General features: G+C 40.9%; 1 protein-coding gene across 1 annotated transcript in view; it reads right to left on the minus strand.

Annotated features, from left to right (window-relative positions):
- The window catches only part of LOC120932240, a 40,529-nt gene that overhangs the window by 12,769 nt on the left and 2,865 nt on the right, over nucleotides 1-24,895 (minus strand). The window contains exons 2-6 of the mRNA XM_040344488.1: nucleotides 24,249-24,289; nucleotides 20,889-20,954; nucleotides 19,786-19,851; nucleotides 16,390-16,443; nucleotides 13,687-13,719 (exon numbers count right to left, since the gene is read on the minus strand). Of these exons, the coding sequence (XP_040200422.1) occupies nucleotides 13,687-13,719; nucleotides 16,390-16,443; nucleotides 19,786-19,851; nucleotides 20,889-20,954; nucleotides 24,249-24,289 (260 nt within the window). The remainder of the gene's footprint in view (nucleotides 1-13,686; nucleotides 13,720-16,389; nucleotides 16,444-19,785; nucleotides 19,852-20,888; nucleotides 20,955-24,248; nucleotides 24,290-24,895) is intronic.

Consider the following 24,895-nt stretch of genomic DNA (forward strand, 5'->3'; position numbering starts at 1 on the left):
TCACACAGGGACCAGTGGATTTTTTTTTGTATTATTAATTTTTACAATTATATATTTTTTATTATTTTTTTTACAATTTATTTTTGTACTATTGATGAGAGGATGGGGTTTTATTTTTTAAATATATTTTTTCACAGTGCTTTGGGAAAGGGGGTGGGGGGATGGGGTAGTGGTTGGTGTCAGTGGGGTAGTGGTCGATGTCAGTGGATGGTGTCAGTGGTCGGTGTCAATGGGGCAGTGGTCAGTCGGGTAGTGGTCGATTTCAGTGGACGATGTCAGTGGGGTAGTGGTCGGTGTCAGTGGACGATGTCGGTGGGGTAGTGGTCGGTGTCAGTGGACGATGTCAGTGGGGTAGTGGTCGGTGTCAGTGGACGATGTCAGTGGGGTAGTGGTCGGCGTCAGTGGACGATGTCAGTGTCAGTGGGGCAGTGGTCGGTGTCAGTGGACGATGTCAGTGGGGTAGTGGATGATGTCAGTGGGGTAGTGGTCAGTGTCATTGGACGATGTCAGTGGGGCAGTGGTCAGTGGGGTAGTGGTTGGTGTCAGTGGACGATGTCAGTGGGGTAGTGGACGATGTCAGTGGGGTAGTGGTTGGTGTCAGTGGGGTAGTGGTTGGTGTCAGTGGGCGATGTCAGTGGGGTAGTGGTCGGTGTCAGTGGCCGGTGTCAGTGGGGTAGTGGTCGGTGTCAGTGGACGGTGTCAGTGGGGTAGTGGTCAGTGTCAGTGGACGATGTCAGTGGGGTAGTTGTCGGTGTCAGTGGGGCAGTGGTCAGTGGGGTAGTGGTCGGTGTCAGTGGACGATGTCAGTGGGTTAGTGGTCAGTGTCAGTGGACAATGTCAGTGGGGTAGTGGTCAGTGGGGTAGTGGTCGGTGTCAATGGGGCAGTGGGGTAGTGGTCAGTGTCAGTGGACGATGTCAGTGGGGTAGTGGCTGATATCAGTGGACGATGTCATTGGGGTAGTGGTCGGTGTCAGTGGGGTAGTGGTCGGTGTTAGTGGACGATGTCAGTGGGGTAGTGGTTGGTGTCAGTGGACGATGTCAGTGGGGTAGTTGTCGGTGTTAGTGGGGTAGTGGTCAGTGGGGTAGTGGTCAGTGTCAGTGGACGATGTCAGTGGGGTAGTGGTCGGTGTCAGTGGATGATGTCAGTGGGGTAGTGGTCAGTGTCAGTGGACGATGTCAGTGGAGTAGTGGTCGGTGTCAGTGGGGTAGTGGTCGGTGTTAGCGGTCTTGGGGCTCTGGACCGTGTCAGTATGGGGGCGCGGTTGTTGTGTCAGTTGTTTTATTGTTTTATTTTTTCAATTTCATTTCTTTATCTTTTTTTTTTTTTTTTTTACAATTTTGGATCTTTATTTTCTATATCAGCCCTGTTTGGGGTGTTGGTGACATGCCAGGGGTCTAAACAGAGACCCCTGGCCTCTCCCATTTGAGACAGAGAAAGGGACAGAGGGCATTCATTCACCTGTCATTTTCTCTGCACAGAAGATGAATGGAGGGAAGACAGCATCTCCCCTCCATTCATAAACTGAGCATAGTAACACACAGGTTACTCTGCTCAGTTATCACAGGACGCACATCGATCGGTAACGAGCGCTATGTGTCCCGTTCAGAAAAGAAAGGGGCTGGTAATTGACGTACCAGCTCCTTTCTCCGCTCTCCATCCTGATAGATCTACCCGCTCGCCCCGCACCCCCTCACAGCCCTCGGGAGAGGAGACAGAGGGGAGGGAAAACGGCGGATGAGGAGGGCGGAGGAGGAGGAAGACACGGGGGGAATGTGAACACACGAGAAAATGTGAACACACGGGTGGGGGATGTAGACATATAGATTAGGACGAGGGGGGGCGGAGGAGGAACAAGGCACAGCAGGGAAAGACGGAGATGGACGAGGGGGGCGGAGGAGGACACGGCGCTGAAGGAAGACACTGAGGACAGTCAGGGATGATCGGTGCAAAGGGGGGGTCAGCTGTGAGCACCGATCCCCCCTGCATGGCTTTTCAGGTGAAAGCCACGGGAGGGAGAGAAGCAGATGATGAAAAGCCATGCAGGGAGGATCGGTGCTCACAGCTTACCCTCTGTCGCACCGATCATCCCAGACTGTCACTGGAGATGGATGTGTGTACAGAAATGACAGGGGGCCGTGAGCGCGCTCTGTTTTTACCAAGAACACGCTTTGCCTCTCTGTGCACGCTCTGGCCAAGGGGAGTGTAGAGGTGGGCAGGGAGTCTGCTGACATCATGACTCCGCCTACCAAGCGCCGATAACAGACCCACCCACTGAATCTGCTGTTTTTGGGGGCTTCTAACTGATAAACGATACACATTTGACAGGGGAGGATGCATGTAGGAGGCATGTATAGCCTTATAGTTCAGCACTATGGCATTAGTTAATAATTGATGAGAGTGGGTTTACATCCAAGAATTTTAATGAAGTTAAGAGAACCCCTGTGAATGTACTTAGTTTATCCCAACACCTGTCACTTTTGATCTATATGTCAATGTAGGGAAAATGTATACAGAGGAAACACATAAAAGAATCTTGGATGTAATAGCGGCCTTGTAATAGAAATAGCATCCAATTTTAGAATTGTGTTGTTCCTGCCATATAACTTACTTCTAACTAAGTAGAACTTTAACATTTAAAATAAACCTGTGCTTAGATATATATGTAGGCTGTCAATACTGAGCCCTTTCTGAATATACAATTTGAAAATAGTAAAAAAATCAGCGCAATATACAGGTAAAACGGAATCAGCAGCTATGCACTAGGATTCAATTTATAAATTCCTTAAGAGTCAATGTAAAGTAGATAGTGCAGCGCTAGAGGAAAAGTCCAAATAAAGATCATCCAGGTGATTCTCTTATAAGTGACTGACAATATGAGGCATGCAGGTGATATAGCGTGGGTTAGCAGGAGACCTCCACCAATAGTAACAATGGCCGCTCACCTCATTGATAATAAAAAATCGCTTTCCCATAAGGGTCAATCCCAGGCATGTAACAGCATAATCCAAGCAGGAAAGGAATACATCTCAGGTAATATCAGCATGGATGGCAGATCTCAAGTAATATCAGCATGGATAGCAGCCATGGAATCCGATGTAAGAAAAACAAAACATAGTGTTTCTCCGCAATAACCAATATAACATTTAATAGTGAAAATACACTTACATAAAAAGCACTATATCCAGTGCTAGGAATCAAATGCAAACAAAAACGCACAGCGTGGTCCGATAGATGGCAGCGGGTGACGTCACGTACTTCCCTACCGAACGTTGCGTCCCAAGGGCGGGACTTCTTCAGCGGATGTAGGGGAGAGGAAACGTGCACCCAGTTATATACATGTATGTTGCTATGGAAAGTAAGTAGCTACAATGCAGCATATGGACCAAAAAGGTCTCTAGCTACAGGGCAATGTGTGGGACAAAAAGCTCACTGGCTACGGATCAGCATGCAGGACAAAAAGCACCGCAAAAAAACAGAAAGCAAATCACTTACTGCGGCGATCATACCTATTCAAATCTGTCAGCAGAAATATGCAAGGGGAGAGTGAATATTACTTAAAAGCCCCGGAATACATATGTTTAGCAACGACAAAAGAAAAAATATAAAAATATATAAATATACAAAAGTCCCATTTAGACAAAATGGAAGATAGAAAAAACAGGGCTGCATAATCATGCAGACCAGTACAACACATGAGGTCAACCGCTGCAACCATCGGACAAGCAAAAACATAACATTAAAACAATGTAAATACAAATATTAATTATGAACAATGTTAAAAATATTTTGTTTAAAAAAATATATGTATCTGAAAACGCATGTCAACGATCGGATAAAAACAATTGACATCAAAGTCCACATTAAAACAATGTAAATACAAATATTAATTATGGACAATGTTAAAAATATTTTCTTGAAAAAATATATGTATCTGAAAACGCATGTCAACGATCGGATATAAAACAATTAACATCAAAGTCCACATTTAACCCGTCAGGACAAAGAACATGGGTCTCATGAATCCAATAAGATTCTTTCTTGCTCAATTGTCGGATAAAATTACCCCCCCTCCAATGACGATTAACCTTTTCAATTCCCCAAAAACGCAATCCTTTTGGATTTTTATGATGGAAATCCCTAAAATGGCGGGATACATTGTGTGTGGTTTTCCCTTGTTTGATGTTATTAACATGTTCGGCTAAACGTACATGTAGGGGTCTGGAGGTTCTACCTATGTATTGCAGGCCGCAATCACATTCCAACATATAGACAACACCTACGGTGTCACAAGTGATGAGCTGTTTAATATCATATTCTTTATCAGTGGCAGATGCCACAAATTTTTTCCTCTTTTTAATGTTCACTTTGGAATGTTTGCATGGAACACAACGTCCACACGCATAGAAACCTCCCAGGAATTTGAACATTCTATTATCTGAAATGACCGGGGGATCGAGCACACTAGGTGCTAATCGATCCCTAAGAGTGGGAGCTTTCTTGTATACAAATTGGGGTTTTGCTGGTAATGCAGGTCCCAATATTTTGTCCTGTTTCAAGATAGACCAATTTTTTGAGATGATCCGTTCAAATTTTTTATGTTGGACATTATAGTCCAAGATAATTCTAAAATTGTGTTTATCATTGGGGGGAAGGCTGACATTAGCCACACGATCGGACACTAAAACAGTTTTATCCAATTGCTGAACCTGTCCAATTTCCCTCTCAAGGTGGTCTTGGTTGTACCCTTTTTGCACAAATCTATCAGCCAAAACACGAGATTGGTCAACAAAGTCAGACTCAGTGGTGCAATTACGGCGTAATCTAATAAATTGCCCTTTGGGGATATTACATAACCAAGATTTGTGATGGCAACTTCCCAATGGTATGTATGCATTCCGGTCTGTAGGTTTGAAATAATTGGTGAGTTTAAAATGGTCCGTATTTTTGACTATGGTCAAATCTAAAAAGACAATTTTTTCATAGTCAATGGTCCATGTGAGTGTAATATTTTTGTTGTTATTATTGAGACCACTGATGAAGGTATCCAATGAGGACCTCTCACCATTCCAAATGATGATGAGGTCATCGATATAACGACGGTAACAGACTAACTCAGGGGGGCGATGTTGGAAAATCGCCTCTTCCTCCCAGTGGGCCATGAAAATATTGGCCACACTGGGAGCAAAACGAGCGCCCATGGCAACTCCCCTTGTCTGCAGCAAATAGTCTCCATTATACCAGAAATAATTTCTGGATAAGCAGAAATCCAAACAGCCCAAAAGGAATTCTTGGTGTCTCCCTGATAGTGTTGATGTGGAAAGGGCCCATTCAACAGACGCCATAGCGTCACTGTGTCCTATAATAGTATAAAGCGAACTGACGTCCGCAGTGACTAATATACTATTAGTGGAACAACCAAGAGATTCCAATATTTGGATAATATGCTTAGTGTCTTTCAGAAAAGCAGGGGTTTTAACCACTAAAGGTTGCAAAAACGAATCTATATATTGGCCCAATCTGGCCGATACCGAGTCGATCCCATTGACAATGGGCCTCCCAGGCGGATGGGTACTATTTTTGTGGATCTTTGGCAAGAAATAAATAATGGGGGTTCTACAAAACAAGGGATCGAGATACAACGCCTCTTTTTTAGTAAGAATCTTTTGATCCCTCCCATCTTCAATGATATGATGAAGTTCATCCTTGAAATCAAACATAGGATCTTTAGACAATACCCTATAGGTATCACTATCGTTGTCCTCAGTAAAAACTATTATCAACTTGAAATGAGTAATCTTCTTTCTGATAGTGATACCTATAGGGTATTGTCTAAAGATCCTATGTTTGATTTCAAGGATGAACTTCATCATATCATTGAAGATGGGAGGGATCAAAAGATTCTTACTAAAAAAGAGGCGTTGTATCTCGATCCCTTGTTTTGTAGAACCCCCATTATTTATTTCTTGCCAAAGATCCACAAAAATAGTACCCATCCGCCTGGGAGGCCCATTGTCAATGGGATCGACTCGGTATCGGCCAGATTGGGCCAATATATAGATTCGTTTTTGCAACCTTTAGTGGTTAAAACCCCTGCTTTTCTGAAAGACACTAAGCATATTATCCAAATATTGGAATCTCTTGGTTGTTCCACTAATAGTATATTAGTCACTGCGGACGTCAGTTCGCTTTATACTATTATAGGACACAGTGACGCTATGGCGTCTGTTGAATGGGCCCTTTCCACATCAACACTATCAGGGAGACACCAAGAATTCCTTTTGGGCTGTTTGGATTTCTGCTTATCCAGAAATTATTTCTGGTATAATGGAGACTATTTGCTGCAGACAAGGGGAGTTGCCATGGGCGCTCGTTTTGCTCCCAGTGTGGCCAATATTTTCATGGCCCACTGGGAGGAAGAGGCGATTTTCCAACATCGCCCCCCTGAGTTAGTCTGTTACCGTCGTTATATCGATGACCTCATCATCATTTGGAATGGTGAGAGGTCCTCATTGGATACCTTCATCAGTGGTCTCAATAATAACAACAAAAATATTACACTCACATGGACCATTGACTATGAAAAAATTGTCTTTTTAGATTTGACCATAGTCAAAAATACGGACCATTTTAAACTCACCAATTATTTCAAACCTACAGACCGGAATGCATACATACCATTGGGAAGTTGCCATCACAAATCTTGGTTATGTAATATCCCCAAAGGGCAATTTATTAGATTACGCCGTAATTGCACCACTGAGTCTGACTTTGTTGACCAATCTCGTGTTTTGGCTGATAGATTTGTGCAAAAAGGGTACAACCAAGACCACCTTGAGAGGGAAATTGGACAGGTTCAGCAATTGGATAGAACTGTTTTAGTGTCCGATCGTGTGGCTAATGTCAGCCTTCCCCCCAATGATAAACACAATTTTAGAATTATCTTGGACTATAATGTCCAACATAAAAAATTTGAACGGATCATCTCAAAAAATTGGTCTATCTTGAAACAGGACAAAATATTGGGACCTGCATTACCAGCAAAACCCCAATTTGTATACAAGAAAGCTCCCACTCTTAGGGATCGATTAGCACCTAGTGTGCTCGATCCCCCGGTCATTTCAGATAATAGAATGTTCAAATTCCTGGGAGGTTTCTATGCGTGTGGACGTTGTGTTCCATGCAAACATTCCAAAGTGAACATTAAAAAGAGGAAAAAATTTGTGGCATCTGCCACTGATAAAGAATATGATATTAAACAGCTCATCACTTGTGACACCGTAGGTGTTGTCTATATGTTGGAATGTGATTGCGGCCTGCAATACATAGGTAGAACCTCCAGACCCCTACATGTACGTTTAGCCGAACATGTTAATAACATCAAACAAGGGAAAACCACACACAATGTATCCCGCCATTTTAGGGATTTCCATCATAAAAATCCAAAAGGATTGCGTTTTTGGGGAATTGAAAAGGTTAATCGTCATTGGAGGGGGGGTAATTTTATCCGACAATTGAGCAAGAAAGAATCTTATTGGATTCATGAGACCCATGTTCTTTGTCCTGACGGGTTAAATGTGGACTTTGATGTTAATTGTTTTATATCCGATCGTTGACATGCGTTTTCAGATACATATATTTTTTCAAGAAAATATTTTTAACATTGTCCATAATTAATATTTGTATTTACATTGTTTTAATGTGGACTTTGATGTCAATTGTTTTTATCCGATCGTTGACATGCGTTTTCAGATACATATATTTTTTTAAACAAAATATTTTTAACATTGTTCATAATTAATATTTGTATTTACATTGTTTTAATGTTATGTTTTTGCTTGTCCGATGGTTGCAGCGGTTGACCTCATGTGTTGTACTGGTCTGCATGATTATGCAGCCCTGTTTTTTCTATCTTCCATTTTGTCTAAATGGGACTTTTGTATATTTATATATTTTTATATTTTTTCTTTTGTCGTTGCTAAACATATGTATTCCGGGGCTTTTAAGTAATATTCACTCTCCCCTTGCATATTTCTGCTGACAGATTTGAATAGGTATGATCGCCGCAGTAAGTGATTTGCTTTCTGTTTTTTTGCGGTGCTTTTTGTCCTGCATGCTGATCCGTAGCCAGTGAGCTTTTTGTCCCACACATTGCCCTGTAGCTAGAGACCTTTTTGGTCCATATGCTGCATTGTAGCTACTTACTTTCCATAGCAACATACATGTATATAACTGGGTGCACGTTTCCTCTCCCCTACATCCGCTGAAGAAGTCCCGCCCTTGGGACGCAACGTTCGGTAGGGAAGTACGTGACGTCACCCGCTGCCATCTATCGGACCACGCTGTGCGTTTTTGTTTGCATTTGATTCCTAGCACTGGATATAGTGCTTTTTATGTAAGTGTATTTTCACTATTAAATGTTATATTGGTTATTGCGGAGAAACACTATGTTTTGTTTTTCTTACATCGGATTCCATGGCTGCTATCCATGCTGATATTACTTGAGATCTGCCATCCATGCTGATATTACCTGAGATGTATTCCTTTCCTGCTTGGATTATGCTGTTACATGCCTGGGATTGACCCTTATGGGAAAGCGATTTTTTATTATCAATGAGGTGAGCGGCCATTGTTACTATTGGTGGAGGTCTCCTGCTAACCCACGCTATATCACCTGCATGCCTCATATTGTCAGTCACTTATAAGAGAATCACCTGGATGATCTTTATTTGGACTTTTCCTCTAGCGCTGCACTATCTACTTTACATTGACTCTTAAGGAATTTATAAATTGAATCCTAGTGCATAGCTGCTGATTCCGTTTTACCTGTATATTGCGCTGATTTTTTTACTATTTTCATTTATCTGCTTATCAATTTATATTAATCTAGCAGCAATATGGATGTTTTCCAATATTTGGAAAAAAGGGATATTAAAATCACTGATGTCTTTTCTAGGAATGCTAGCGAGCCAGTGAATGATATAGCCCAGTCCTTTCGCAAGTTAGGACATTTGTTTGAAAAAAAGACCAAAACATGGTGGGACATTGTATCTTTTGAGCAGTACCTTACTTCAAAACTCATTCCGAGACGTTTAAGATGGGATGTCCCGCCTAATGATGGCCTGGTGGACATTGATTCTATCTCTGAATGGAGTAGTTTCTTTATTAAAAAAGGTATGGAGCTCATGGAGCTCCTTTTGGTTCGTAAACAGAGGAAACTCAAGATCCTTAATTCCCAGATTAATGACATTACCACCATTTTGGAACCCCTCAAGGATAGTGAGGAATTTCTTAAACTCTCAGGTGAACTTAAAAATAAACTCATGAAGTGGGACTCAGAAATTCAGAACAAGAAAAAGAAAAAATTTATAAGGGATTGGGATGACTTCACTGGTGTAAACAGTATCTTCAAATGGCAAAGCACCTCCACAACTGTTACCAATGATAATGTCAGATTGCCTGTCAATCCACTTATTAATGAAGTTCAGAATTTAACCCCGAGAGCCCACTTTAGTAATGATGTTCAACATCATCCACCACCTGAGAGATATTCCTCTCCTCAGAGAAATTATTTCACTAGAGGTACTAACAAAAGAGGTAAGAACAAAAGAGGGAGGGGAAGGGGAGGATCTGCCCCTTCTGGTTCAGTTCATCATCCCCCAGTATATCAACCCAACTCCCCCACACCCTGGAGGGATATACGCCAACATGGGGATTATAGGGATTCTTCTCATGTCACGAGATCCCATCCTATCTCCACCTATAACAGATTCACTCCTTTGGCTAATCATCACTCTTATGCAGAGGGGGATTTTTTAGGGTCACGCCAGGGACACCAATTAGACCCCCACTACCAGTATCCCCCACCAGGGGATTGGTGGAGACATCCACCACCTCCCATCCCTCCGAATATTGGAACTCCCAGAAAGAGAAAAGAAAGAGAGGAAGGAGAGGGGGCAGGCGCCTACAAAAAACCCAGACCATAGTTGGAGCAGGGATATATAACCTTAGTGGGGTTCCTCTGGATGAGGACGAATTGAAAGTCCTTGATAGAGGTCTTAAATTTGCCCCCACTAAGAATTTGAATAAGTTTCAAACGTACATTAGCCTGCAAAAGTACATCAGGACACTTAACATGAAAAAGTATTTCCTGTCTAAGCCCACTAGTACAGCGGCACCTATTGCTAATTCCTATCACTCAGGTTTGCGTAATAAGTCCACTTTTAACCCTCTTAATAAAGAGAACAAGTTTTTGGATGTTTTTAAGAACATGGTTGTAAATGACTTGGAAGCATTGAAGGTAAAAAAGGTATTGGATCCTCAATACATTAAAAGGGGTATTGAATCCTTGGCAAAAAGGAAAGACATCGTTATCCGCCCTGCGGACAAAGGGGGGGGTCTCGTTGTCCTCAGTAAAAACTATTATCAACTTGAAATGAGTAATCTTCTTTCTGATAGTGATACCTATAGGGTATTGTCTAAAGATCCTATGTTTGATTTCAAGGATGAACTTCATCATATCATTGAAGATGGGAGGGATCAAAAGATTCTTACTAAAAAAGAGGCGTTGTATCTCGATCCCTTGTTTTGTAGAACCCCCATTATTTATTTCTTGCCAAAGATCCACAAAAATAGTACCCATCCGCCTGGGAGGCCCATTGTCAATGGGATCGACTCGGTATCGGCCAGATTGGGCCAATATATAGATTCGTTTTTGCAACCTTTAGTGGTTAAAACCCCTGCTTTTCTGAAAGACACTAAGCATATTATCCAAATATTGGAATCTCTTGGTTGTTCCACTAATAGTATATTAGTCACTGCGGACGTCAGTTCGCTTTATACTATTATAGGACACAGTGACGCTATGGCGTCTGTTGAATGGGCCCTTTCCACATCAACACTATCAGGGAGACACCAAGAATTCCTTTTGGGCTGTTTGGATTTCTGCTTATCCAGAAATTATTTCTGGTATAATGGAGACTATTTGCTGCAGACAAGGGGAGTTGCCATGGGCGCTCGTTTTGCTCCCAGTGTGGCCAATATTTTCATGGCCCACTGGGAGGAAGAGGCGATTTTCCAACATCGCCCCCCTGAGTTAGTCTGTTACCGTCGTTATATCGATGACCTCATCATCATTTGGAATGGTGAGAGGTCCTCATTGGATACCTTCATCAGTGGTCTCAATAATAACAACAAAAATATTACACTCACATGGACCATTGACTATGAAAAAATTGTCTTTTTAGATTTGACCATAGTCAAAAATACGGACCATTTTAAACTCACCAATTATTTCAAACCTACAGACCGGAATGCATACATACCATTGGGAAGTTGCCATCACAAATCTTGGTTATGTAATATCCCCAAAGGGCAATTTATTAGATTACGCCGTAATTGCACCACTGAGTCTGACTTTGTTGACCAATCTCGTGTTTTGGCTGATAGATTTGTGCAAAAAGGGTACAACCAAGACCACCTTGAGAGGGAAATTGGACAGGTTCAGCAATTGGATAGAACTGTTTTAGTGTCCGATCGTGTGGCTAATGTCAGCCTTCCCCCCAATGATAAACACAATTTTAGAATTATCTTGGACTATAATGTCCAACATAAAAAAATTTGAACGGATCATCTCAAAAAATTGGTCTATCTTGAAACAGGACAAAATATTGGGACCTGCATTACCAGCAAAACCCCAATTTGTATACAAGAAAGCTCCCACTCTTAGGGATCGATTAGCACCTAGTGTGCTCGATCCCCCGGTCATTTCAGATAATAGAATGTTCAAATTCCTGGGAGGTTTCTATGCGTGTGGACGTTGTGTTCCATGCAAACATTCCAAAGTGAACATTAAAAAGAGGAAAAAATTTGTGGCATCTGCCACTGATAAAGAATATGATATTAAACAGCTCATCACTTGTGACACCGTAGGTGTTGTCTATATGTTGGAATGTGATTGCGGCCTGCAATACATAGGTAGAACCTCCAGACCCCTACATGTACGTTTAGCCGAACATGTTAATAACATCAAACAAGGGAAAACCACACACAATGTATCCCGCCATTTTAGGGATTTCCATCATAAAAATCCAAAAGGATTGCGTTTTTGGGGAATTGAAAAGGTTAATCGTCATTGGAGGGGGGGTAATTTTATCCGACAATTGAGCAAGAAAGAATCTTATTGGATTCATGAGACCCATGTTCTTTGTCCTGACGGGTTAAATGTGGACTTTGATGTTAATTGTTTTATATCCGATCGTTGACATGCGTTTTCAGATACATATATTTTTTCAAGAAAATATTTTTAACATTGTCCATAATTAATATTTGTATTTACATTGTTTTAATGTGGACTTTGATGTCAATTGTTTTTATCCGATCGTTGACATGCGTTTTCAGATACATATATTTTTTTAAACAAAATATTTTTAACATTGTTCATAATTAATATTTGTATTTACATTGTTTTAATGTTATGTTTTTGCTTGTCCGATGGTTGCAGCGGTTGACCTCATGTGTTGTACTGGTCTGCATGATTATGCAGCCCTGTTTTTTCTATCTTCCATTTTGTCTAAATGGGACTTTTGTATATTTATATATTTTTATATTTTTTCTTTTGTCGTTGCTAAACATATGTATTCCGGGGCTTTTAAGTAATATTCACTCTCCCCTTGCATATTTCTGCTGACAGATTTGAATAGGTATGATCGCCGCAGTAAGTGATTTGCTTTCTGTTTTTTTGCGGTGCTTTTTGTCCTGCATGCTGATCCGTAGCCAGTGAGCTTTTTGTCCCACACATTGCCCTGTAGCTAGAGACCTTTTTGGTCCATATGCTGCATTGTAGCTACTTACTTTCCATAGCAACATACATGTATATAACTGGGTGCACGTTTCCTCTCCCCTACATCCGCTGAAGAAGTCCCGCCCTTGGGACGCAACGTTCGGTAGGGAAGTACGTGACGTCACCCGCTGCCATCTATCGGACCACGCTGTGCGTTTTTGTTTGCATTTGATTCCTAGCACTGGATATAGTGCTTTTTATGTAAGTGTATTTTCACTATTAAATGTTATATTGGTTATTGCGGAGAAACACTATGTTTTGTTTTTCTTACATCGGATTCCATGGCTGCTATCCATGCTGATATTACTTGAGATCTGCCATCCATGCTGATATTACCTGAGATGTATTCCTTTCCTGCTTGGATTATGCTGTTACATGCCTGGGATTGACCCTTATGGGAAAGCGATTTTTTATTATCAATGAGGTGAGCGGCCATTGTTACTATTGGTGGAGGTCTCCTGCTAACCCACGCTATATCACCTGCATGCCTCATATTGTCAGTCACTTATAAGAGAATCACCTGGATGATCTTTATTTGGACTTTTCCTCTAGCGCTGAATATACAATTTCCCTGGCTTTCTGTAGATTTAACACTTTATAAATCACTGACCCAGAACAAGCTCCCAGATTAGAAAGTTACATTGAAGGCAGAACTCCTCATCTGCATACATGTTATTAGTCAGTCTTCATAGGTAATAAAGCTGGTGGATCAGCATGACAGCCAGGTAACTCACATTTAAATAAGAAGTTTTCTTCCAAGGATAAACAAAAACATTTTCTTTGTTTGCATTATGAGAACCCCTTTTTACATGATTTACATTTGTCATTGAGATGAATACAAAGTTACCTTTAACAAGTTTAGAGCATCAAGTGGAAGTTCCTGGGAAAAAAAAGAAGGACATAGTGATTCTATATTCAGAACACACCTGGTGTTTTCGTGGTTGCAAAGAAACAATATTATTTAGGGTAGTTTTAGAATATTCTAGCTAGCTGTGTTTTTGTTTTTGTTTTTTGTATTAATGAACAAAAGGAATAAAAACAAAAGTTTCCTAGTTGGTTGTGTTTTTCTATTATGAGCACAAAGAATAAAAACCAAAAAATTGACGTTAAGAGTCGGTTCACACTAGGGCGACACGACTTCCAGCGCGACTTTCAGAGGCGACTCCGACACGACTTGAGCATGAACCACAGGGCGATCTGGGGCGATTTATAACACGACTTGAAGTCGCCTCCAGGACTTTCCAGTGGCCAATCAAACAACAATCAGCTCTAGGGGAGGGAGGGGGAGGGAGAGGTTTGCCTGAGAAATGTATGTTATCTTCCTGGAAAGTCGCTTCAGTTAAGACAGTGATCAGACTTGGATCAGACTTGGATCAGACTTCCATTGAAATCAATGGGTACAAATGGCCTACAAGTCGGATTGAAGTAGTACATGAACTTCTTTTGAAGTCGGAGCGACTTGAGTAGTGTGTATTAACACCGCTCCCATTCACTTGCATTGTTTTTCTCGACAGCGCGACTTGAGGCGACTTCAAGTCAGATCCCAAGTCGCCCCAGTGTGAACCGGCTCTTAACCTCCCTGGCGGTATGATTCTTTCAGAAAAAAGATGCTGAAAGCAGTACCATTATTTGCAAGGAAATTTGGTGTTTTATACTGTAGGCCTGCAATTCTTAGGAATAACTCACTTAAATCTGACCAAACAAGATTCTAATAGGCATCCTAGGTATGACATTTTTTTAAAAACAAAATTATAAATTATAATATAATAAATAATTATAAATAATTATAACAAATAATAATATAATTATAATAAAAATTATTCAATAATGTAATCAAATCAAAATCACTGAAATTTGCTCAGTTGCAGAATTGTCGCTGTCATTATTTATTTATTTTTATAACGAATTTCCCCACAAATCGCTATCGCACAATTCTGCAAGTGATTATAATTTATTATCGCTGTTTTTTAGCTGCTCTAAAACTATTTTTGACATAAAGGGACACTTTTGGTTGCTATGGACAATCTACAGTTTGCAGGCAGAAAGAAAAGTTTTTATTATATAAAAGTACATGTAGGGCACTGGGCAGACCACTAGGGACAAGGGGGGTGTGTATTTTTTACATACAGTACTGTAATCTATAAGATTACAGTATACTGTATGTAATGTGTTTGTTTACGTTTTTGAATTTGGCACCGTTCTCCGCTCCCATGCTTGGTAACGTCGCAGGGAACGGAGATCGGCGGCACAGGAGGATGCTGTGTGAATCCCGCTCGCTCACACAGCTCGGTGGCATCGCTGGATCCAGGGACAAGGTAAGTAAACAATGCCTGTGGATCCAGCGAGGCGAGCCCGAGTCTGACTCTGGGTTACCGCTCGCAGCATGAAAATCTAACCCCGAGTCAGACTCGGGAATACCGCCAGGCAGGTTAGGGTTAGAAAAATAGAAATGGAAAAAATTCAACTGCAAAACAAAAGAAAATGGTAGAAGGAAAAGAAGGAACTTTGTAGGGTTGAAAGGGGAAGCTAAGGGCTAATACAAGGCTATAAAGGAACATATAAAATAAAAACACAATTTTTTTACTTGTCACTGTTTACTTGGGTTTATCCTTCGATTTGAAGTTACGTCGGGGTGATTTACTAAAACTGGAGAGTGCAAAATATGGTGCCGCTGTGCATGGTAGCCAATCAGCTTCTAACTTCAGCTTGTTCAATTAAACTTTGACCAGAAAAAAAATAAAAAAAACCCTGCAGGCTGATTGGTTTCTGTGCAAAGCTGAACCAGATTTTGCGCTCCCCCAGTTTTAGTATATCTACCCCTTTGTATCTCCATCTCAGATCTGAACAGTGTTCTTAAAAACTGTGCCAGAAGGTCTGTTTTTGACAGCAACATCTGTATCATATGCCATATTCATACAGCAACTCCTGGCTTTTATATGACAGCTGAGAATTGCTGACAGATGCAGGGAAGGGGAGCTACAGTGGGACTGAAGAAAAGGTCTTATTAGACACATCCTGTATACTTTGATTATGTTATTTTTTGCCTTCCCAATGTCAACAATTGGTGGATGAGTACACAGGCAAGGATATCCAAAAATGCATTTGTACAATATGTAGCTGTGCTTTATGAATGTGCCAGAAGCCTTTCTTTTTTCTTAAGAATTGATATGGGCGTGTTAAGACTTTAAAAATTGGCTTGTAAGGTTTGTTCACACCTATGCGAATTGAATGCGGTTTTTCCCTGCATCCAATTCGCATAGCAGGAGAATGTGATTGGCTCTCTATGGAGCCGGTTCACATATCTCCGCAGCAGGTCCATAGCGTTTTGCAGGAAAAACATGTGCCTTTTTTGGTCCATTTCAGGTCCGAATTCAGCCCAAAATACGGGCTGAAATTGGACCTGACAAGGTGAACCAGGACGCCCCGGACCCTGCTGTGCGACGGATCCATCTTAGGTGTGATCCCAGTCTAAGTGAAGATGTAGAAGGGCACAAAAAACTCAAATTAAATCATGTTGAAAGTTGATCAAACCAAATCCAGTTAGTTATACCAGTAGTTCAAAGACATCATTCAGTGTACAACCAAGATCCATGGCCAGCAATTTCTGAAAAAATAAAAATATATACAAAGTGCATGCTTAAAAAGATATACTATACATTGTGACACTTACAAGTTTTGAAAACATATTTAAACTGGATCTGAACTCAAAAGTGAAAATTTGTTATGTTATAGGGAGCATCTAGAAATGGAAATGATGCTTAAGCAGTACCCTAAAAATGTACATTTGGATGGAATTTCATATAAGGATAGCAGTTGAAATAGCCTTTGCCTAAGCTTAGAGACAACTTGCAATACGAGTGAATAGTCTTTTGTTCTCTGCTTGCCTTTTTTTGGACACAGTCTTCACAGCTTTGGTCCTCTTTAGAGAATAAGGTGTATGGAGCATTACTAATGCAGGGGCAGGCAACATATAAAACCTGGTTAGTAGATGGCCTTTCCATCTTCTTTAGGGCAAGTTCACACCAGATGCAGTCCAGTGCATTTTTTTCTGCATCAGAAACGAATAGAAAGTAGGTTATATGGTTTTCAATGGCATAGTTCACACTGGAATGCACCGGAATGCACCAAAGTCCACCAAAAACGCACTGGAACACACTTGTCCTTGTTAAGGTTAATAAAAAAAAAAGAGGGGTGAAAAAAGGCACTGGACTGCATCAAAAACTTACCAAAAACGCATCAAAAACGTGCATGATAAACAGCACCTGGAACGCATCCGGATTGCCTTTCTATGGTGTGAACTGGCCTTTAACACTTAAACAATATGCATTATTTTAGTTATATTAGTGTTAGAATGAGCTCCACGTGGTTCTTAAAATCATATGTTTTATTAAACTACAGTAAAATCTTAGATTGCGAGCATAATTTGTTCCGGAAATGTGCTTGTAATCCAAAGCACTTCTATATCAAAGCAAATTTTTCTATAAGAAACAATGGAAAACTCAGATGATTCATTCCACAACACTTTATTCATAAGTCCTTCAGTCTATAGTTCATATAAAAAGATTTTAGAAATGTGACTTCGAGGCAACTTCGAGACACTGTCCATTAAAATCTATGGGCACAAGTTGTATAGAAATCGCCTTGAAGTAGCACAGGAACCGTTTCTAAAATCGGAGCAACTTCAGTAGTGCTAATTAAGACAGCTCTACTTGACTAAAATGGGATTTCAAATGTCACGTGACTTGGAGTGTCACAAGTCGGATCCCAAGTAAAATGTTGTAACTTCATTAAATGTAACCATATTGCTACACTTAGAGGTGCCTCACTTCTCTTTAATTATCAATTGTAACATGACACTACTCATAATTCAAGGCCTCACTCGTTTATCAAGAAAAAGTGTTGCTCGTCTTGTAAAACACTCACAGACCAAGTTACTCGCAATCCAAGGTTTAACTGTAAGGCCTTGTACACACGGCCAGACATGTCCAATGAAAACGGTCAGTTTTCATCGGACATGTCTGCTGGGAGGTTTTGGTCTGATGTGTGTACACACCATCAGACCAAAATCCCCGCGGACAGAGAATGCGGTGACGTATACGACACCAACATTCTCTGACGCGGAAGTTAAATGCTTCCACGCATGCGTCTAATCAATTCGACGCATGTGCGGGATTTCGGGCCGCTGGTTATACGTCATAACCAGCGGACATGTCCGATGAGTCATACTGACCATCGGACATGTCCGGCGGACATGGTTCCAGCGGACAAGTTTCTTAGCATGCTAAGAAACTTTTGTCCGCTGGAAACCTGTTCGCTCGGCCAGGAATCCGGTCCGCTAGGCCCTACACACGGTCGGACATGACTGTGGAAACTAGTCCGCGGACCAGTTTCAGCAGACATGTTCGGTCGTGTGTACGAGGCCTCATACCATTTATTAGATAGTTGTTGCTTCTTTAAAAATATCTTATTTATTGAATTAAAGGTCAAATTTTCGTTTTTGGTCAAATTACCCTATTTTTTGGCAAAGATCTCCTCTTGCAAGTCAAAAAAACAAGATCACTTTCTCAAAGATAGATTCTGCCTTAAAGGATCACTAAAGGAATTTTTTTTTTAGCTATTTAAATAGCTTCCTTTACCTTACTGCAGTACTGGTTTCATGTCCTTATTGTTAGTTTTTGCTTTGAAGTTGCTGTAATTCTGCTGTGATCTCCACACTTCCTGGTTGTCTGGCTCCTTATAACCACAGTACTGGGAGCTTTTCACGGTGGTCTAAGCTGTCATTACTGTGTGTCTAAAACTTAACAGAACCAATCAGATTCATTTTAAAAACAAAACACTGCCCTGGATTTGTTTGTTTTTGTTCTGTGTGTCTCTCTAGTTCACAGGAACATGAAACCAGTTTAAAAGTGAAACTAACCTGCAGGCACATTATAGGATTGATTTTTATCTATTTATAATCATTTTTAAAAGGAATCAGTTAACTTTTATGTCTCTATACCCTGTAAACAGTCATTTCAGCAAAAAAAAAATCCTTTAGTAACCCTTTAAGGATGATAAATCCATTAGGGAAGCATTACACTATCATTTGACTTTTCATTTGCTTTGGAACTTGAATGGAGCTATTTATTCTGATGGGAAATATCACCAACCACACCGAACAGAAATGTTACATTTAAATGGAACCCTAATGCCGCGTACACACCATCACTTTATGTGATGAAAAAAAATGACGTTTTTAAAAACGTCACTTTAATTAACTGTGTGTGGGGGAAAACGTTGTTTTATGTCTTGTAAAAAACGACCAAAAAAAATTGAAGCATGCTTCAATTTTATGTGTCGTTTTTCAAAAGTGCACTTTTTACTTCACAGAAATTGACCATGTGTAGCAAAAAACGTCGTTTTCTAAGACGTTTTTTCATCCACGCATGCCCAGAAGCTACTTATGAAGCAAGCTTCAATGGTAAAACGTGGTGGAACGTAACCTCACTTTGCAAGATCATTGTGAGAAAACGATGGTGTGTAGGCAACTTCGTCTTTGAAAATTGAAGTTTCAAAAACGTCATTTTTTACTTCACAGAAAGTGTCGTTTTTTTTCATCACATAAAGTGATGGTGTGTACGCCGCATTAGGCTAGGTTCACACTTGTATGGGTCCTGTTTGCCTGGGCACAGCAGCCCATTCATTTGAATCAGATGCTGTACCTGCAGGAAACGCAGGGAAAAAGCCCCCAATCCTTTTGTGCACCTAAAAATGCACTGCGCTTTTTGATGCTTGAGCGTGACATTAAAAATTAATTGCACCTCCGCACGTTTCCTAACTCACAGCATGCTTTGCCTGCGGGTTAGGAACGTATTCAATAATGCATGGATTCCTCACCTGCACATATGTGAATCAAGCCTTATAGTTTAAATAAAAAATTAACAAAAATAAAAATAATCTAAATTACCAAGGTATGTATTAGGTCTTCTGCTAGGCATACTTCTCTTGTTTTCCTTTCTGGTTCAGGACATTTCTGCAAAAAGTACACACATTTAAAATAATCTAGTAAACACATGCTGTATATTGGGTATACAGGGCATACTTTTTGAAGATGTTAGTCCAAATCTATCTAGCTATCTAGTTTGATTTTTCAAAAGCGTATTCTCTGAGCTTAGTAAATAAGGTGAAATCGTTTTTGCTTCAATCAACCAGCCCTCTGCCATCAAAAATGAAACCCTGTTTATTTTTTTATTTTACTTGATAGTATATTCAAAGTGGACATAGACCTTTTTTTTGAACATTCACTATGCAAAGTGAACATACATCTTGAAGGCATTAATTCAAGTAAGCTTCTCATCAAGTCAAACCCCAATATGCCCACAATGGTGTGCATCATCCTACCAATACTCAGTCATTTGAATACCCAGTGGAGTTTGCAAAAGGAAGGGTATGTCTGCATGAAGAGTACCAAATAACTGAAATCCTCACTGAAAACAATGTATGTACAACATATATCACCAGGCCATTTTTCATTTGCATTTTAGTTTATGAAGTCAGGCAGCAACGAGTCTATACATGGGTATTTTAACCAGCATCAAGCTGCTTTTGCATTCCCATTGACTGGCATGGAAAGGGAAGCATTCTGATCTGAACCAATGTTCATGTGCATAGGTTCTTACAGATTGTTCACATTGTATTATATGCAGGACAACATTCAATTCCAAGTTTTTCTAAAGGCAGCACTCCACCCATGGCTAATGCCTAAGATACGATAAGCAGCTGTGGTTTGTATGCACCATCACAAGGGAAAGTCATTAGGAAATGTTCTATTGCCCTATTGAGGCAAGTGCAAAACCACAGACTTGCAGGAAGAGAGACTGGAATGGGCAACATGAAGCTCCCTCTTCAAAACTCTTGTGGCCCACTGTGTTGTGTCACTATCAGTTGTCATTGTGCATTGATGTGTCATTCTAAATTAATGGCACAAGTGCCATTTGGTTTGGTAAATACATGGAAAACAGTGCTTTCTATTTAATATATAATATTTCAAAACATTTTATTTAAATTTACCTTCAAATGTTCAGCTTTTTCCACAGCTGCCTCAACGCAACGGACATAGATCTGAGCCTTATCTTTCTGAGAACAAATTGTAAACAAAGTAAGGGAAACAAATAAAAACACAAAAATAAAAGATAACTCAGAGGGCTGAAAACATTGTTTGAGATTTTAGTTAAATTCACAGGAAGCCTTAAAGTGGTTGTAAAGTCAGAATGTTTTCTATCTTATCTCCTATGCATCCCCCCAGGCCCCCCGTCTTACTTACCTGAGCCCGTTCACCTGCTCTGCGCGTCCTCCGGCAACCTCTTCTCAACAGAGTCTCACCGTTGATTAAATAGAATGATAGCAGCGCACCTATTGGCTTCTGCTGCTGTCAATCAAATCCAATGACATGGCCTGGGGGGCAGGACCGAGTCATACAATCAGCGTCTATGGACGCCGATTGTATGACACGAGAGCGCACCTGCAAGCTACCCCCCTCAGGAGAGAGCTTCCCAGAGGGGGTCAGCTATTGCAGGGAGGAGCTGCGAGAGCCGCCACAAGAGTGGCCGTGGGACCCCAGAGCAGCAGGATTGGGGCCACTCTGTGCAAAACGAGCTGCACAGTGGAGGCAAGTATGACACGTTTGTTATTTAAAAAATAAACCTTTACAACCCCTTTAATGCATCTAGGGACTTTTCCTTCTCATTGGCTGAGATGGCAGTGCAGCGGCATTGGCTCCCGCTGCTGTCAATTAAAGTCAGTGAGCCAATGAGGAGAGAGGGGGCGAGGACACACAGACCAGCGGCTCAGCTTGGGGGCCCCCATAGAAACCTACTTGCTGTGGGGACACTTGGCAGGGGGAGGGGCCAGAAGTGCCAGTGAGTGACAGGAGAAGAAGAGGATTGGGGCTGCTCTGTGCAAAACCACTGCACAGAGCAGGTAAGTATAACATGTTTGTTATTTAAATTAAAAAAACTGAGACTTTAGTATCACTTTAAGGGCCTGTTCATACTTGACTAAATTTCTAACGCTTCACAAATTCTCCTATATCGTTAGGATGGGTGTTAGAGCGTTAATGAGCTTTAGTATGGGCGTTAGTCTGGCGTCAATGAGTTTTAGTATGTGCGTTAAACTGGCATCAATGAGTTTTAGTATGGACGTTAGACTAGCATTTTAGAAGCATTAATAACAAGTTAAAAACGCTCCCTATGCGCAAGTTTGAAACGTTTGATGAGCATTAATGCTTGTAGAAACTGCTCCACAATGGAAAGTGACATTGCATGAAATGAACTAATTTGAACACACCGCAACTGTGGCCCAAAGGCCTCCTAGAACATTGGCCAAGCATTACTATAGACTTGAATTGGAGGCATTGAAAGGCTTTAAATGCCACCTGACTCGACCCAATGCTAACGCTTCATGCTTTGATAATGTGAACAGCACTGTGTGCTGTCCCATTGGATCATTTGCATAGGCATTTGAGGGGCATTTTTAACACCTCTCAAATGCTTGCTTTTAATGGCAGTGTAAACTTAGCCTAAAGCAGAACTTCACCCAAAAGAGAAAATTGTGCTCTTCCTCCTCCTCCCACCCCCCAACTTCTCTGACATGTGGCACTTTTTTTTTTTTGCGGGGGGGTGGCAACCTGGTTTTTGGCAGATACCTGCTCCAACTTCTGCTCCGTGCAATTGCTTGGGGGGGACAAGCTGAATTCTCCCACCCTCACCCTGCCCATCACATTTTAGGACAATTCCGAGGTCCCAGAAGACTGCGACAAAGCACAGTGCAGCTTACACATTGCACAGTTGGTAGCCAGCCGTGAAACCACAAGGAGTCACAGCTAACTGCCTACAGTTAAGATGCCAGTGCCGGGGACTGAAGACCAGTGAAAAAAATGGCTCAGGTGAGGACAGCAATGTTTACTTTACAAACACTTTAAGGACTCTGGATATCTAGTAGGAACTAAAAGTATTTTTTCTGTACCTAGACTAAAAAAAGTAATACATCCACCACCATCTTAGGACTGGAATATATTATATTTTTAAACACATTATATTATATTATACTTTTGTTCCTGGGTTTCGATATACTTTAATGACAATACCTCAAGCAGTGCCACATGCTTCTAAACTTTATATACATCTTAACCATATAAATAAGTAAAATAACTGATCACCCACTTCCTCTATAATATGATTTTAAGAGCATTAATAGTTTTGATCCTACCCCTAGATACAATATATATGTTTTTTCTTACTTTATTGTCAGTCAAAGCCACTGAAAGAAAAATTCCCTGAACACTTATGGTAGGGAGAAGAAGATGCTGAGGTAAGAGTGGCTTTGTACAACAATATTTGTCTCTGCACTCGCAGAATGCTGGCAAATTAATTAGAAGGAGCAACTAATAAGTGCACAGATGAAAAAATTATTTTAGTAACTTTACAATGTAAAAGTCTATTGGTGAACACTGCGGTATCTTACAGTAGCTACACTATTGAATTTTGCAGTATGGCACCAACAATGCTGGAGGGCAAGGCACAAAGAACTTATTGATCAGCTGGTCAATATTAGAGGATAAGTCAAAGTGGTTCTAAAGGTTCAAGTTTTTTTACGTTCATGTATTATTGGGAAGAGCCCAGAGAGGATGCATTTTTTTTAATTCTGACATCGAGTGCAGGGAGAAAAACCCACACTCACTGTCACAATGAGGGATGGGGGAGGGGGGTTGGTCTGGGAGGTGCAGGAGTTGATGCAACATTAACATATTACATGTTACACCCTGAACACATGCTTGAACAATACTTGAGGCAAATATTGATATTAGGTTTAATTAGGGTGTATTTAATAAAAATTACTCTAGTACATCTTCTAATGTAATCTTGGGGGGCATGCTTAAGGGGATGCAAATACTAGCTTTCAGAATGTCAGCTTTTACATGGGAATCTTGGGTTTGTCTGGTGGAACATCAGAAAACCAAGAAACTTACTTAAAGTGAAAGTAAAGCCTCTGATTTTTTTCAGCCAAGGAAGCTGCTATCTTGACCACTGTTTAATTTACAATTGCCATGATGCTGCACATGTGATCAGTTATGACACCAGCCATTGGATGGTTTGATGGTCTGAGAGCACAACCAATCGGAGGGTTACATACACCGCACGTGGCGGAAATGTAACTTATTTGAAATAATTAGATGGATGGGTTTACTTCTGCTTTAAGTATTTAATACTAAATTCTTATGAGCACTAAGTAGAAATCACCCAGTAAATGACAATTCTTCAGTTCAAGAGGATGAATGTTCTGTTATACGTGAAGTTTTAAGTGTGAACACTCTAAATAAAAACCATACAATATACTATACAACCAAAGCACAATAATAAATGGGTTTCTTACTGGCAACGGATTCAGTTTAGATTGCAGACCATTACTTGTTTCTAAAAAAGAAATATTGGAAGATGTATTAATAGTGGGGAAAAAAGTGGTTAGCACACCTGCCTTGGAGCACTGGGAACCTCAGTGTGAATCCTGTACTCCTTGGGCCAAATTCCCAAAAACGTAGCCTAACTTAACTTTCAGCAGTTAAGTTACACAGGCGTTAAATTTCTACCTAAGTGCCCGATCTTCAAAGCACTTACCTAGAAATTAAGTATCTTCAAAGCACTTACCTGTAACTTAAGTGCCTCCGTCGCAAGGCGGTCCTCCTCTCCGGGGGGCGATTACAATTTAAATGAGGCGCGCTCCCGCGCCGGCCGTACTGCGCATGCGCGTGACGTAATTTTCCCGACGTGCAGCGCGCGAACATAATTTACGCCGGGCTTTGTGGATTGCGACGGGACAATAAAGTTGCGACGGGTGAAAAAAAAAATACGCGCCGGAAAAAAAAAAAAAAAAAAAAAAATTTACAGCGTTGCTCGGCATGCATTCCTGAGAGGGAGAACTTTCAAATAAAAAACCGGTATGGGTCCCCCCCCCAGGAGCATACCAGGCCCTTAGGTCTGGTATGGGTTGTAAGGAGACCCCCCTACGCCGAAAAATCGTGG

This window comes from Rana temporaria, chromosome 3, assembly GCF_905171775.1.
Source record: "Rana temporaria chromosome 3, aRanTem1.1, whole genome shotgun sequence".
Classification (NCBI taxonomy): domain Eukaryota; kingdom Metazoa; phylum Chordata; class Amphibia; order Anura; family Ranidae; genus Rana; species Rana temporaria.